Here is a 16,965-nt window from a genome sequence, read left to right as displayed (position 1 = left end):
CTCGCTGTGCAACCAAAGCCAAACAGCCCAAAAACGTGACGAACACCAAATCCTCTAATCTGTTTTAATGCAGCCAAAGTGTGAAAAAGCCTGCTGCAACAGTAAATGTGTCGTAATTAGACTTTGATAATTAGAGATAGGGGATCTAGGGAGGTCCCAAAGTGATTATTATGGCAAAGTGAAAGCCAGAGAAACAGAAGGAGAGTGGGCTGAAGTTCACCAGCAACTCTCACTGAGAAACAGGCGAGACCCAAAGCTGCATGTAGAAACAAGAAACTCAGACTCACTGCAGCTTCTCATACAACTTTAAATGTTTCTACTGTTTAAACCAATTCATTCTCAATATTTCTCTCTACAGCCTTTTTGTTTGTCAGTCATCAGGATCATCTGTGTGTTTTTCGCTCACCTGCAGTCCAGCTTCTCCATTTCAAAGTGTGGGTTGAAGTTGAGGACGATGCGCTGCGATGGCTCCGGGGCCGTGATAACCCAGTGACAGTTCTGGTGGGGTGGATACTCCTGCGGGTAGCCAGGGGTGGTGATGTAGCCAGCATACGTGGCATCTAAGTTCCCACCGCATGGCTCAGAGGCTGGGTGAAAGGAAACAGACGAGGCATGAGTGACATCAGAAAAAAATTAGATTTATTTTTCAATTTATTTAGATTTACAGGAAGTTCTTACTTTAAAGATTGGTGACAACAATTACTGTTTTTCCGGACTAAAGAGCGCACCTTACTATAAGACACATCTACAAAAGTTTTTTTTGTATTGGAAACGTACATATATAAGCTATAAGCTATAAGCCGCTGGTATCTCCGCCTCTCTGGGTTTTAAAACTATTCTCCTGCAGAGGGCTGTGTCCTTAATAAATCTGCTTAATTTATTAAGGACGCAGCCCTGCGTCTCCAACGCCGAACCAGGGTTTCGTTCATGCCGAGCTTACGTCCAGCGGCTCTATTTCCCTCCTCTACTGCCAGTTCGATACCCTTCAACTGTTTCCATGATGAGGTGGTATGAGTTGGAAAACATTTTTCCTTCGAACTGCTGCTAGCATGTGCTTGCTCTAAAAGAAAATCAGCACTTTCTTCTTTGATTTCCAATTTTGACTTCCAATGATTCACTTTCCGCTAAGGAGCCCCCTGGTGGTTGAAGAAAAAGCCACAGAAAAGCCGCACAGGGGCATGGTTCAAAGCGGGGAAAAAGTAGCGACAAGCGGCCATTTTCTTAAAAAACAAAAAAAAACCTTTAGTTTTGTGTTGTATCAACAACATAAAAGGCTACACTTTTCATAATATGTTGAATTTAAACCAAGAAACAAAATATATTTGAACAATTTCTTGAATGAGCGCTGGTAAGGTGAAATTAAAGGAGTTTGTCGAGTGTTCATGTTTAAAAACAGAAGTGCATTCTGCATCCCACAATTGACTTTATTTCAGTTTCCCGTTCTGGTAAGGCTCTGCCATCTTTATTTCTGTCTCTGGCTAGTTTAAGGATGACCGATGGTGTCATCTGCTGGATGGTGGCCAAACTACAAGACTGATGTTATTAGTTAATCGATTGGAATTATTTTAATCTAATGAAGCATTAAATGACAATTGATCGTACGTCTATGTGTCTCTAATTAAAGGGGTTAACCTTTCCTAAATATGAAAATAGTTTTAAATAATTTATTATCTCAATGTTTATTACATATGTGCTTCAGATACTAGGAGAAATCATGAAGAAAGAAATTGAAAGTGAAGAAAAAAAATTGGGAGAAGCTCTCAAGAAAACTTCAAAGTTGACATCAGCAGATAAGAGTGCCATCAAGGTCAGTGTTATGTATTTGTTGTAGATCAACACAATTATCATCAAAAATATTTTTTTTCATTTTGATTTGATCTGTAATTGGGGTAAAAAATAAGGAGAACAATCAAAATAAGAGATCTGTTCATAAAGACAGGATATGAGAAACTGAGAAGCTCAACAACCTGATGAACAGAGGCATTGTTGTGGTTCATGATGACACACAGACCTGCCATCATACACACTCAGCCCTCCAGAAGCCACAGTTACTGTCACAGAGCGGATCCACTTGTCAGCAGTCATATGTCTGTCTCATGTCTTAAACAATGTCACTTATTCACAGCTGCAGATTCAATCTGACACAGATGGGCAACACATTCATCTCTTTCACCCAGCAGCATAACACACACAACTCTACTGTACGAAATGTATGGGCTCTGTTGTACTAAAACGGTAGCTGCTTTTTTTGATTGACTGCACAAACTCTCAGCTCTGAACACCTAACTATTCAGGAACTGTAAGTCAAAATATAATTATAGGTTTCTATTAATTTGCTTTTCACAATCTTTACCTTTTACTAATTTCTTGTTCTATCCTTCTTACAGTTTCTTACAAGAAAGTAAATTTTTTTAAATGTCATGTTACAACAACAAACTTCATTTTATTAAGATTTTATGTGATAGACAAAATAAGTAAATACTTCTGAAGTGAAAACGGTGCATTCTATTTACAAATTAAAATTTGGACAGTGTGGTATTTGAACTTGCATCCCCCGACACAATGATTTGAGAGTCAACTTTTGCTGAAACTTTAGCTGTATTAAACGCTATTGAAGTCAGTCAGCTTTTCACCAACTGGGACCAGTTACCCCGTCCCGGTGGGATAAAATTGCCACAGAATGATGCTGCTACCAACATATTTCAGTGTGGAGATGAGGTATTTAGGGTAAAGCACAACGTTTTGCTTTCCTCACTTTTGCTGGTTGATTAAACCCAGTTAAATTTTGGTCTCATTTGAGTGGAAAAACTTCTTCCACATGTGGATTGCCACAAACTGGAACAGTATTTCTTATGGCTTACACTTTAAATGTGCAGTTGAATTACAATATGGTCTTTCTAGACTATTTTCCACTACTTCACAATTGTACACTGCTTTGTGTTGTTCTATCACATCACATTACATTAACAACAAGGTGGTTGTGAACTTAAACTCTGATATTAGCTAGATAACAGATTAAAATAATTAAAAAGCACACAAATACCAAAGTAAATCTTTGGAAAATTGTCAGAAAACATTAGGGAATATTAATCTAGACCTCTAAATTTAAGTAAGAATTTAAATTGAAGTAGCACAAATAAAGTAACAGAAAATTGTCAGAAAACATTAAGGAATATTAATCTAGACCTCTAAATTTAAGTAAGAATTTAAATTGAAGTAGCACAAATAAAGTAACAGAAAACTATAGTAACAGACTCTCTTCTCACAAAGCAGTATAAATAACCAGAATGTCATTTAAGGATTTAAAGTGTGACCAGTGCTTGCTCAAGGAAGTAAAAGGAAAATGTCTCTTGATTACAGTTTTGAAAAAGCAACCACAATAGATAACCTTATTTCAGCAGTAACAAATAATAATAGTGAAAAAAAATCACTGTATCTGCAAAAAAGCAGATGGATTTTCTGTAAATATTTAGGGAAAACGATGGCCACGACGGACTAGGTTATTTAAATGAAAACAGCATCTGCCAGTGCTGGCTGATTGATGGGAAAATACTTGGCTGGTATGCAACACCCTAAAATAATTTCCTGTTTTCCAGAGAACAGGAGAACAAACTCACAATTGGACTCCTGACAGAGTTCATTATTTACTGAGCCACGGCTAAATACGCATCACGAGACATGCCTCCCGGAGAAATGTTGAAGAGAGCAGAGTCTGTCTGAGGAGGCAGTGTAAGCCACCATCAGGCCTTCTGTGCTATGACGTTTTATTTATTACCACTGTGCTGAGAGGGCTAGCATAGCCAAGCCAAACTGCTCAGCAGAATACAACATGGTTTAAAGCTATTAATAGACTGCTTACTGTAAATCATCTCTGAGAGGAGTAAGACATGCACACATAAGGCTCAGCATAAACACATAACCAGATATCACCATTACATGCAATTATTACGGTTTAAAATTCATAAGAAATAGTGATTAGATTCATTTTGATTAATGTATAGAAATAAAAAACAGGCCAACTCAGGATCTGATACATATAAAACGTTTAAGTCTCAAGCAAGAGAAGTTTAGAGAGGAGATCAGATTTCAGCAGTCAGCAAACAACATGACTGACATTTTGGCTTTTGTACCTGGTGTCTGCCTCACTCTGTCTGCTAACAATTAATGATCAGCAGTCTGGATCTCTCTAATTCCCTCTCCCTCACTCTAAGAACCAACTAATCCCGTCCATCTCCTATCTGTTTCCAATCTCCCTGGTGACACACAGAAATACAGGAGTAGAGTTACAAGAGCCGTGTAACCCAGCCATGCACATTTTGTGTCAGCACCACCTGGATTAGTGTTTAACCACTCCAGAATCTGAAGGCAGCACCAACCAGCTTTGCTTAGATAGCTCTGTCTAATCAAGCCTTTACAAGGGGTGATGTGTGAGAAATAGTCATAAACTTTAATAGATTACAAATATATTTGATTGAAAAATTGCGTTCATTTAGATTTGATTGCTTTTTCGTCACAAACTGAAGTGCTGTTTATGTTGAACCTGGTTAAAAATATTATACTCAAATGAACAGTGTCATGAAACTGAATTTAATTTAATTGAACAAAACTCAACCGAATTTAACAGATGCTTTTGTAAAGTTAGGTGGCTGTGAGTTGAAATGACTTTGGTTCAGTTTACAAAATTAGTTTGAATTGTCTTGTATTGCTACAATATCTGTATAAAACTAAGCAATTAGTAAAAACAATACATTTGTTGATCTAGAATTCAAATGACCCATTTCGAATTAAATTAAACATCCAACGTTTCCTTGTGTTTTTTGTAAATATTTAGACACGTCATGTTTTACTGTTCAACATACATACTAAACAATAAAACACACTCAATACTTTTCTTTTGGCCAAAATCATAGCAACTGAGGCAAAAGCAAACTGAAATAAAAAAGTCTAACCATCCATCCCATATTATATAAATGGTATTTACTGCACATAAACAGTGGTTCTTGTAATTGTTATGTAAAGAACAACAACAACTTGCAACGTGCAAATCTGAGAGATGGGAAGCTGTTAGTAGAACAGACTGATCAAACCATAAATCTTCTATGTATCATAACAGAAAAAGGCTGCGGATACAGACAGGCCTTTAAAATTTACCCAGACTGTTTATCATTTTCTTACAGCCAACTGTCATTCTCAACCAACTGTCTTCTTGATGAAGAATTAGAGAAGAAAACAATTCAACCACCTGCACAAAACCCAACTGAGCAGCATAGAGCTTTTCTCTGTTAATTCAGTTTTCAGCATTATGGCTCCCTCTCATCTCCCGTCGCTCACCTTTGACCTATAGCTGATAAGGATAGTACTTCTAAGCATTTGAGGAATCAGACTGATCGGTTTGTATGAAATATTGTTTCTGCTTCTCTTTTAGAAAATATCAATCCCAAGAGATCCACGCAAAGTCATTAAACAATTACTGAATCCAAACAAGGCAGCAAGTGACATAAATTGAGCTCAAGAGTTCACAGATGACATCATCTCGCATTAGGTGCCATTTAAAGTAGATTTGATTGTGTTCGCTCATCTGCACACACAATCATTTAGATACATGCACATTGAAATGAAATGTCAGGTCCTTGCAGTGGAAAGGCAATGATATACGCAAGGAGGGAGAGCTAGGCATTCTTTAAAACAGAAAATAGCATGTAGTGTGCCTTGAAGAACAATTTTTAAAAACTTTTTAGAGTTACACTAAAATATCCAGTAAATTATAGTGGGAATTTATGTGATTGACAAACCCCAGGTACCACATATTTGTAGGAAAATTACTTTTTTTTTTAACAGATGCACTTATTTTTTACAAGTACAGATCTAAATACAGTAACTTATATTTGCATTCAGTTCCTCTAAATCTATACTTGGAAGAACAATTTTGACTAGCTTAGTCAAAGTTGTCTGTTATTGACTAACTTCATATCTTATTGTGGCAAACCACCGCTACGTTGTTTTATGTGTTAATCAGAAATCCAAGTGAACAAACAAAGGCTACATGTAGAGCTTCTCAAGGCTCCATCCTCAAGTCACTTTTATTCAGCATCTACGTGAACCCCCAAGATCATTGAGTAGTACACAATTTTACAACACCTATGCTCACCTATGAACTTGACCAAAAATTATTGGCTCTGCATGTCCAAAAGTTATTGTTTGATACTAAAACTTACCAGACTTGAGGAGGCAAAAGAAAACTACCGGTAGGTGTCTGTAAGGATTTTTGGCTAAATTTTAAATTTTATTCAGACCATATTACATATAAACCATATCCCACTATAACCTTATAAATATTGACAGAAAATTTTTTTTGTGTCAAAATAAGAAACAGAAACATGCTGTGCTTATTTTAAATAGGTTAGATTATTGTAATGTTGCCTGTACAGGTCTCTGGAGAAAAGAAAAAACAAATCAAGCATGCAGCTGTTGGTTGTCTAACACACTTCTGCCAAAATGCTGAAAGAAACCAGGAAATCGGACCGACTCTGGTTATCCAAGGATAGAATTTAAAACTTTAAAGCCTGTAAAGTCCATAAGGTATGACAGATATTAGGGCCGTAATAATAAAAATAAAAAAAAAATTTCGAGAATAAAGTCGTATGAGAATAAAGTCAAAATAATACAATAAAGTTGTATTACGAGAAATCATATTGAGAACAAAGTCGAAATAATGCAAGAATAAGTCATAACAATATGAGAATAAAGTCAGTACTTTGAGAATTAAGTCATAATACTATGACTTTATTCTCGTAATATAATATTGTTCTCATAACGTAATTTTTTCTTAGTATTACCCTAATACTGTGTCGTACCTCTTACGTACCTTCAAGACATTTTTAAATTCTATTTTTTGACATACAGAGAGCCACTGCAGTGATATACGGATTCATGTGTGACCTGTATTCTGCCCTCCCAGGACCAGAAGAGGAAGTATTTAGTTTCTGTCCTCTAAGGCTCTGGAACCAACTCCCTAAAACATGATGTAAGTGGAAACTTCTGGCTCTCTTAAATAAGCAATGAGTCATTATTTTGTAGTTTACCACTCAAGTAAAATATTTTAAAACTTGAATTTTAACACTTCTTATTTGTCAACATTTTACTTTTGTTCTTTTAAAGTATTGCTTGTTTTTAATGAAATTGTCATCTTTTCAGTTCCTTTGATATGATACAAAACAATTACCCTGTATGTGATTGGTGCTCTACAAGTAAACATAGACGTTTTCTACTAGTTGCACTAGATTAAATTTAAAGGTATCAGAGAAATGGTATACAGTAAACGCACGCCACACTTTTCAGATTTCTAATAAAATCAAGGAATTACATTTTGCTATGTGCTGTTGATAGATACAAGTCTAACATATAAAATAACAATAAAATACAAGTTCAGGGGTGTGAATACTTTTGTTATGCATCCTATACAAAGAGAACGGGGAGAGTGAGACATGTTTTGTTAGAGTAAATGAGGAGAATCGAGCATGTAAGCACAGCTTCCAACACAAAATCAATTGGAATTCTAATTTGTATTCTACACTGAAGATCTGTGATCTGCATGCTGTAAGGAGGAGATGCTGATCTGGCAAAAAAAAAAAAAAGAAAAAAAACTCAGATCATGCCATGAATGATCAAACAGCAAAAAAGTACTCACACTTTAACTGTGCTTTTAGACTTGTGCAGCATCCTTCTCCGACTTTTATAAGGCCAAGGAAACCACATGAAAACCCCAAATTCTTCTTTGTTTCAGCTTCCGTCCCTTCCATAAACACTTCCCTCCCGTTGACCCTCATTTTCACACAACACAGCCTTTTTTCCCTCCCAAACCACAGGAGCATGTGGAGATCATCAGGGAGAGGTTTGTATTTGGACCACATATTCACAACAAATGTGCAAACAAAAACCGCTGAACATCGCTTATCCTCGTCTGGCTTAGACATCACTGGATTCAGACCACACACACACACACACACACACCCACGCACCCGTACACGCCAACACGCAAGCAAGATAAGTGGCGGTAAATGGTGCTAAGCAGTCAAGCAGGGATATAAGACAGGTCACTGCATTATTTATGGCTCTCTGCCGTGTTTGGTATTGCATCCTGATAACACCTATTCAGCAACTTTTCCCCACAAGTGCAAACCTCAACACACACACACACACACACCCACACACACGCCCACACACACACACACACAGCTGTCTCAGTGCAGAAATAAGTTGCATATTCTCTGTGGAAGTCATATGAAAATAAACTCATGATGTTCCTTCTTTCAAATGAGGTAGATCCTTGTTTTATTGGCACCAAATGCAAATGCTCTGACCTTGTTTCTGAGCTCACTTCCAGCTTTGTACAATTTGAGTCAAAACAGACGCTTTCAGAGCACAGAAATCGATTCGCTAGCCTGCATGAACTTAGTAATTGTGCCGAAATCCACATTTATTTCCATCAGCCTGACCCCGTAATGAAAGCGTTATCAACAGTGGGTGTTTAATTCATGAAAGTGCAAAAAAATAAAAAGTTTTTTCCCCACCACACCAGCAAGCTAGTTAAGAAGAAGGCTGTAAACCTACTGTCCACCAGCTCTGGCCCCGATAATCCAAACAGCACAGTGAGTCATAAATTCTCGTTATTCTGACCTTAAATGGTGCCCAGGAGACTAGTTGAGGTCTACAACTTTTGCTACATGAATAACAAGCCTTAAAACTATTAATAACCATTAAACTTTTTCACAATTTGACATATTACAACCTCAAACTTCAAAGTGATTTAATATCATAGGCCAATACAAGTTACTGCATAACCATGAACTGGAAAGTACATGTTAATGGTTTTCAAAACATTTTATAAATAAAAGCTAAAGTGTGCCGTACATTCAGCTTTTATTTGCATTTGATTAGTAGTAAATGGAACACTGATCAACATAGTTGATGTCTATAGATGGCATTTGACAAAATGTAATGTTTATTGATTGTTTTGCAATAGGTGACTGCATGATGGTTTCATGAACTAAAGCACTCTTGTTGCTGAAATGTACTATACAAATAAACTTGAAACTTGAACTCTAACTCCATCTTCTGAAAATGGAAATAGCACAATACAAATCCATAAATACCAAGAAATACCTGGTCGCTGTTGGGCAGATAAGAGCAAAACTTAACTCTTTGGTCTAGTTGCAAACTGTGATGTGGAAATGCTATACTTTAGCAAGGAAAATGGAAAATGGATGGACGTAAACAACTGGCTATAAAAGCAATGGTTATAGTCCTAATGATTTTAATTCTACCCTGCAACTTTAAGATGCAGATTAGTATCAAAGTAGTGACCCATTAGCAGAATTCAGCCATTGTATTTATGTTTGTTGGAGTCGAGATGCGTTCAAAAGTTGCAAGACAATTGCTGTTGCAGAAATGCACAACAAACTTTTTAAAAGTTTAGTTGGAAAAAAATAAAACTTCCTGATCATGTGCTACTTTGTGTTGATATGCTGCATAAACACTGAATGACACACTCTGAAATACGTAGCTGTAATGTCAGAAAATTTGAAAAAGTTCAATTCTTTTTCAAAAGTTTATTTCTTGTAACAAATGTTTGATATAAAATTTGAAGAAAAATAAAAAACAGAGGCTAAAAAGAAGCAAAAGAAGTCAGAGGAGGGTGAATGTCAGAAAGAGAGAGTAATGCAAGAACATCTGTCTCTCATCAACAAAAAGGAGAAAGTCAGCAACTCAAAAAGGCTCACTGGACAAAAAAATAACCTACACACACACATATTGGCACAGACACAAACACACACAAACAGGTGGGGCTGTGTTCTCCAGGTGTTCTGCTTTAACACACAGTGGAAACCTACCAAGTGAGTGTGGATTAAAGACAGAGAATGATGACAGGGAGAAAACTACAAAGGATCTGAGACTAAACACAGCAAAGGGGGAAAGGGAGACAAAATGAGTCATAAAAAATAAAACTGAGTGTAATGGAGAAAAAAAATACTGACAGAGGATGAAGCCTTTCAAGTTATAGGGGTTTCTAATCCAAAATGACACTCTGAGAAGAAAACAGTGTTAAATACAAGTTCTGTGCCAAAACTACTTTGAAAACAAGTGACAGCATTTGTTAGAACAGTCGAACTCACAGATTAGTAATGGGTAATTTGTTCATGTCTGCTTAAATGGTAACAGACTCTTAATGAAGATCTACAAAGCAACTCTACTCACTAACATTTATGTTCGAGCTGCCTGTGTAATATACACTTTACCAAAGACAACAGAGGGATGTATTACTCTAATAGACTTCACGATTAAACAAAAACTCATAGAAAGAAAATGTCCTTAGAAAAGTTGGAGGGAAAAAAGTAGTCAGCATGTGAAAAATTATGAAAAAGTCTGTGATTACAGAAGTTTTTAGATGTCTCCATAACTGTACAATGATTGGTCCTGACCACATAGCAGTCCTGTCATGGCCTCCAGAGACTGGCCATTAAAATGAAATTGTAAATATTGTTTAAATGACTGCAATATAAATGGTATGCCAACCTTGAAGTCACATTTTAGACCAGAGTTGGATCCAAAAATGAGTTTGAATTTATTTTCAAAGAATACTGGTATTTTATAGCAAAGCAACTAAAAAAAAAAAAAAATAAAACTTGCGGTGTTTCATGACTCACACTATAATTTCTATATTATTCTCAGGTTTTTTACTTTTAATGCTTTATACATGGTGTCCAAGGATCGTAAAAGGTACTTAAAAGAGGTTTCTCTAGAATTTATGTACTAGGTCTTACATCATCATTTAGTTACATCTTAAATGTGTGACTTTATTCATTTAATACTTCTTCAATTGTCTTTTAAGATACACATTGTATTTTTTTTCTATTACTGCCATTCTTGCTATGGTATTGGGATGTTTTTCCTTTCCTATATAGGTAAGGAATTCATTGCAGGACATCTTTCTACATGCACCCATTGAAGATTTATATTTATAAAAATGTTTTACATCCCCAAACAAATTTTCCAGTAGAGTTCAATAAGTGTGGATTAAATAGGGCTAATGAGAATGGACTCTTAGCGTAAAATGTTCACATTCATGATGGAAGAGAAGAAAATCAACAGATTAGATTGACAATTTATAATTGACAACAAATAGCCAATCCCACAGGTTTTCCAACTCCTAACGATAACATGGTTCAGTTAGATGTCATATTATTTGAAGATTCAAGTTCTGATTTCCAATCATTAGCATACAGCCTGCTATCGCCTTCCTATTCTTCTTGGATCCCAATTATGGAAAGAATATGCAAACATCAATGGACGGTTTATCTGGTGCACTCCTTTAAGTGATTGGAATCACATTCAAGGCAGTGTGCTTAATGCTCCACATCAGGCTTCTCAGAAGTGTATGAATGAGAGTGTCTAACAAATTGCGTGAATGGATTTCCAACAAGTGTGAGAAAACATAGATTGACAGAGTCAGAGAGAATAGGCAGAAAGAGGAAAACACAAAGAGCGGCTGAAACAGTAAAGAGATTTCCCACCGTGTCGGAGCGAGAAGAACAGGAGGTGAGGGAGCTTTCTTAAGTCGGGGTGAGAGAGAAAACACTGACAGAGGGATGTGTGGAAAAAGAGACAGAGAGCGCTATTAGAGACGAAGTGAAGTGGCGTGAAAGGAGGGGAAAACAACAAGATGATTCAGCGTGAAGAGAGAGAGAAAAAGGAAAACAACCTGTGGCCTCGCACCACCCTGCTGACTCTCCAGGGACTTGGGTTGTGCACAGACTCGATTATACAAACATTCTTCTTTGTGTGTAAAGGTTTTGAAGAAGCGAGGAAAAGGCAAATATCCCAATTTGAAGGATTTGCGTGATCTCGGCTGCCATCTGAGGATATTTTTTCTTTACAAGTGGACAAACAGAACTCGACGCTCTGCTCTCCCCATTTTCTATAATTACTATAGTGATTACACATGGCCAATAAACAGACGAGAATGCTAACAGTTTACTAATGACATGATAACTGTAATTAGAACATCCTGCTGGACACCCTAATTGTCCTTTCTCTTTTTTTACATGAAAGAAACACAGAGAGAAATGTGCCAAAGGATAATTGGTTTAAATTTTATTCACTCTTTGTGAACTACATTGTTGATGCTACTAAAACACCCCCCTCTAATTCCAGCCCCCCTACCTTATTAGTCAATATTATTTCAGAAGACTGAAAGAGCACTCTTCTCTTATTAAAGCAAGACCTGTGTCCTGTGGATTGGGCCCCATCATGGTTCCCTTTTATCACCAATTTTGTTTGTGCTGTTCATGCATGGACTCTGGTCACGGTTGGGAACCTCAGGGTCTCACCTCATCTGCTTGTATCTTCAGGCCATGACCTTCAACAAGCAGCAGAGTGGTGTGAAGCAGCTGAAGTGAGCAGGAATGATCCTGCCAGGGTCAGTCACTGCATCACATTGAAGAGTTTAAGTATCTTGGTGTCTTGTTCACGGGTGATAGTAGGAGATGGATAAACGATTGATGCCTTCTCTGCAGTAATGTGGGTGGTGAGGAAAGCACTGAGCCACAAAGTGATGCCCTCCATTTAACAGCTTAGACTACATTCTAGAACTCAACTTGGGTCATAAAAGAGTAAACAGCATTTCAGATATAAGTTACTGAAATTAGCTCCCTTTATAGGGTGGAGGGCTCAGAAATAAAGAAGAGCTTTGTCAATGATGGTTCTTCCAAACAAGGTGTCAGTAATCAGTAAAGGTGGTTGGGGCCTTTAATTGGACTGGCTAATGGATACCTTCCTTCGGCGATTTTCTGGACACATCCAACTGGGAAAAGGCCTCTAGGTAGACAGAAAATGCACTGGATTGGCAATATTTTTCTTGTGCATTTTGGAAGTCATTTAGAAGAGAAGTCAGTCAGAGAGACCGGGTCATTAATGAAGCCATTTGTGACCTGAATGGGCAGAAGAATGTAGACGTCACACATCAGTGTACTCTTAAGAAGTAATAATCGATGTCATCGTCTAAGGATCAATTTTGAAATTGTTGCACAACGAAAGCTGACATTCTCACAAGATCAAAACAAAAGAACAGGAAGACAGAAAAAGAAAGCACAACTAATAGTGATGCTTCACCCTTTGTTTACTTCTGGATTTACCACATCTGGCTTCTTCTGGTGAAGAATCATGACACGTTGGATAAAACATACAAGTTGGATCAAAGGTGCAATGACCGTTCAGACTGCAGACATTTTTAAAACTATTGAATATGTATTCAATTTAGTACCACATTTGAAAGTGACACACATCAGATTTTTGGGAGTAAGAATATCAAGTTCAAGTTCAGAATGAAAAAGTCAGATATGGTTCACATATGGGCGAAAAAAAGAATTGGATTTTGGTCGCATTTCTCTACTATGTGAATGTGGCCATATATAAAAGCTAAATACTATGGATACATGGTTTGGGCAAAAAACTGTGACTTTTCTCAATGTTTTAGACTGCTTGAATGTGGCTTCAGGAAAATAGGAGAAAAGAAATCTTTGTAAAATCGTCATTTGAGGAAGACAGATGAAAGGCGATAACTGCTAATCCTGAAACCTGGTGGAAAACACCTGCTTCCTGCAGGATAATTAAACCACAATCCAAGGAAAGTCTCTAGCAAAGAGTCACCTGCTCACTCAGTTGTAGCAGAGAATGACCTGAACCCAATTTCCACTGAAATGTAGAAATCTTAATTTTTTTCTCAATTCTGCAAAAATATACTTAATGACAAAACTATACATAAAGAAAATACTGCCTGTAAACAGTAAAAATATGATGAGTAGACCTGTAAATAGTAGGCTCCTTTGGATGAAAATGTGAATTAAATCATATGTTTAGGCATAAATCCGAGTCTTCCACCTTCCATACATCATAATCAGAGTGTATTTAATGCCCTACCTTGGCCAGAAACCCTCCTGAGCTCAGCAGAGGAGAGGAATAAATCTGGATTGGTTTACTGCAGGTGGCTCCACTCAACTACTGCTTCACACCCAGCTGCTCTCCTCTTGTTACTCTAACGCCCTATAATACTCCCACTCTCTCTTCCTCTCTCCCTGCCTCTATTTCTTCCCTTTACCTCCCTCTTTTATGTCCTGAAACACTCAAGATTCTTCACGCTACTTATATTTTCTCCTCCCTCCCTCACGCTTTGTTTTTACTGCTCCATTGTTTCAGTGCGCTCTGCTGGGAGCAAAGTTTACAATTCCTCCAGGTAAGTCATTGTAAATAGATTGTATTTTATGCCTTCCTACCCTCTGCACCTGTGAATCAACACGTCTGACAATGCAGCTGTAATGAAAAACATCTCAAGAGAAAATTGCGAGATATCCAGGGAAATATGCAATGCATACAGAAACGCCTTCTAATTTCACCTGCTAATTGTCTATGTGGAACACATTTTCATTTACTGTGTTAAATGCCCTCTTTAAATCAAAAGTTATTAAAATTATTTATCCAAATTCAATTCAAACAGCTGGAATGTTTTCAATATTTTCAGCTAAACTCTGCAGGGATAAATTGACGTGCAAAAGCGTTCATGTCCTTGAACTATTCCACATGTTATACATTACATCTCCAAATGTCAATGTTTTTACTGAACTTTTGAGTGAAAATGAGCTTAAAGTGGAGAATATTTGTAAAAATGTGGAAAATTAGTCAAGGTCTTCAATGTGATTTATAAATATAACTTGAATAAATGGGAGCAAATTAGCTAGTTTTATTGTCATACCTCCAAATAAAATTCAATGCAACCTGTTGCTTTTGTCATTTAGTTAAAAATTTTTTATATTTTTGGGAATACAGCATCATGAAAACTGATAGACGTACAAAACAGGTCAGAGATAATGTGGAGCTGAATTTTAAAGCAGGTTTAGATTATAAAACAATACCTAAGGCTATGAATATAACTCACAGAACTATACACTCATCTAAACTGACATTGTACAAGTACTCTTTGGCACATAGTGGTGGCAGCATTATATAGTAGGTGCACAGAAGTTGGTTAGAATTTACTGAAAGTTGAACAGAGCTAAATCAGGTTAAAGCAATCTTGTCAGGGTGCAAAACATCTGAAACTATTCATGCATTCAAAAGGCCCACTGCTGTTTATGCACACTAATTGAGCTTGTTTTTATTTCCAAAGATAATTTTGAAATCTCAGTCTTTAGATGTGCAAAACTGGTATCCAAAAAAAGATTGTTTTGCATAGTTTTATAAACCATCCTTTTCATTCCACTTCACAATTATACGCTGCTTGTCATGAATCATTCCAGTTGGGGAACTTTAGGGGAATAACAAAATGAAGCAAGTTTACTAGCACATGTGCACAACACAAAGAAGAGATCAAAACCAGTGAGAAACACAAGAGGAACAGGAAGCATTGCAACAGAACAGAGAAATGGCAAAGAACTGACTGAAAAAAAGGGATTTTTAAATGCTGGGGAGGCCATTAGTGGGCCATGGTCAGGTATGTTACACTGAATTCACAGAAGCTGTGAGAGGACATGAGTTAAAAAGACAACATTGGCTAATTATAATAATAATCAGAACAAAACACAAAAATAACCCCAAACCAGAAGAACCAAAGCAAAGAACAAAGACAAATCCAAACCCAAATTGAGCAATAACACCAGTTTGGCACTGACAGACTTAAAAATCCCACTACATTTCACTTCAGTTGGCATCTAACATGGCAAATTACATAAAGTTTGTCTTTGGAAAAGCACTGTATGTTTGTGGCAGGGCGCTAAAATGGGCAAAAGCTCATTAGGCGAACAAGTGAAATGGATAATTTGTTTTATTGATGGCTTACAGAGCCCTCTGACTCAGCCTGATGTAATAATTAATTATAACAAACTGAACCCACAAGTAGGTTTAAACCTTGAGGTCATATTAAACACTGATCATACAGGTTTTCCTTAAGCCTAAGCGTCAGTAAATAATTGCTTTGGGTATTTTACAGATGCAATACAAGAAGAAAACTCCTCAAAACAGACGAAACATCTGATTTGCTATATAAGAGCTGATGTATGTATGTGGAGTTGCTTGCTCCCCGTCCACTTTAGACTTATAAAATGGCCCTAAGTTGGGTGGGAGCAATCATATCAATTATATTAATAACATAATTCAAGCCTGAGTTCTACCTGTGGGCAATTTGCTGGAGCACTTCTAACACTGTGTATGGCGGTGATCCTGTTTCATCATCCAGCGTATTTCAGTGGAGACACTATAGAGGCAGACAGCTGGTCTTGAGTGGCCAATTATGTCCGTTTATCTCCCTTCCAGGCGCAGCTGCGATCAAACGGAATGAAGAAACAGGATCAAACAGCGAGGCTAAAAATCTCTCTTCCGTTAGGATCGCATCTTTACTGCTGCTTCCCGTATCTGTTTCCGTCTCTTACTTCCTCTTTTCTGTACTTCCATCTCCTCCTGCCTCTTGCTTTATATATATATATATATATATATATATATATATATATATATATATATATATATATATATATATATATACACGTCTCTCTGTGCCTTCCTCGCTCATCTCTCGGGAAAGAGCAAAGGAAAGGCAACTTTAAAAGTTTAGTGCTGAGGAAGCTTCATCCTGCAGAAGATCTGGATGCTCAACTGAGAGCCACGGGGGGAGAGCTGGAGGGAAGCTTCAGGGAAAAGTTTCATCTAATGTCAGCAGATATTCTGTTTCCAGATGCAGTCAGTGTGTGCCAGAAATCGGCCATTGTTACCTTTATGATCGGCATCTGAGGAGAAATCAGTTTTTTCCCCACCCTATTCATTAAATGTATCCAAAACAAGCACAAGCTCTGCCTAAAACACGTCAGTCAAAAGCATGCTGAGTAATAAGTGTCACAAACTACCAAGAAAGTCCTTCTTTTCCCC

The 16,965-nt window shown here is 37.1% G+C and overlaps 1 protein-coding gene across 3 annotated transcripts in view; it reads right to left on the bottom strand.

The window, feature by feature from the left end:
* The window catches only part of LOC114148041 (neuropilin-2-like), a 119,793-nt gene that overhangs the window by 100,110 nt on the left and 2,718 nt on the right, over positions 1 to 16,965 (bottom strand). For 2 of the 3 annotated variants that reach the window (XM_028022956.1, XM_028022957.1), the window contains exon 2: positions 407 to 587. In XM_028022956.1, coding sequence (XP_027878757.1) covers positions 407 to 587 — 181 coding nt within the window. Of the gene's footprint in view, positions 1 to 406; positions 588 to 678; positions 795 to 16,965 lie in introns of those variants that run through there. The other variant, XM_028022958.1, reaches the window with a different exon arrangement.

The sequence above is a fragment of the Xiphophorus couchianus genome, chromosome 7 (genome assembly GCF_001444195.1).
Source record: "Xiphophorus couchianus chromosome 7, X_couchianus-1.0, whole genome shotgun sequence".
Taxonomy (NCBI): Eukaryota; Metazoa; Chordata; class Actinopteri; order Cyprinodontiformes; family Poeciliidae; genus Xiphophorus; species Xiphophorus couchianus.
This window is presented reverse-complemented; position numbering and strand designations above follow the sequence as displayed.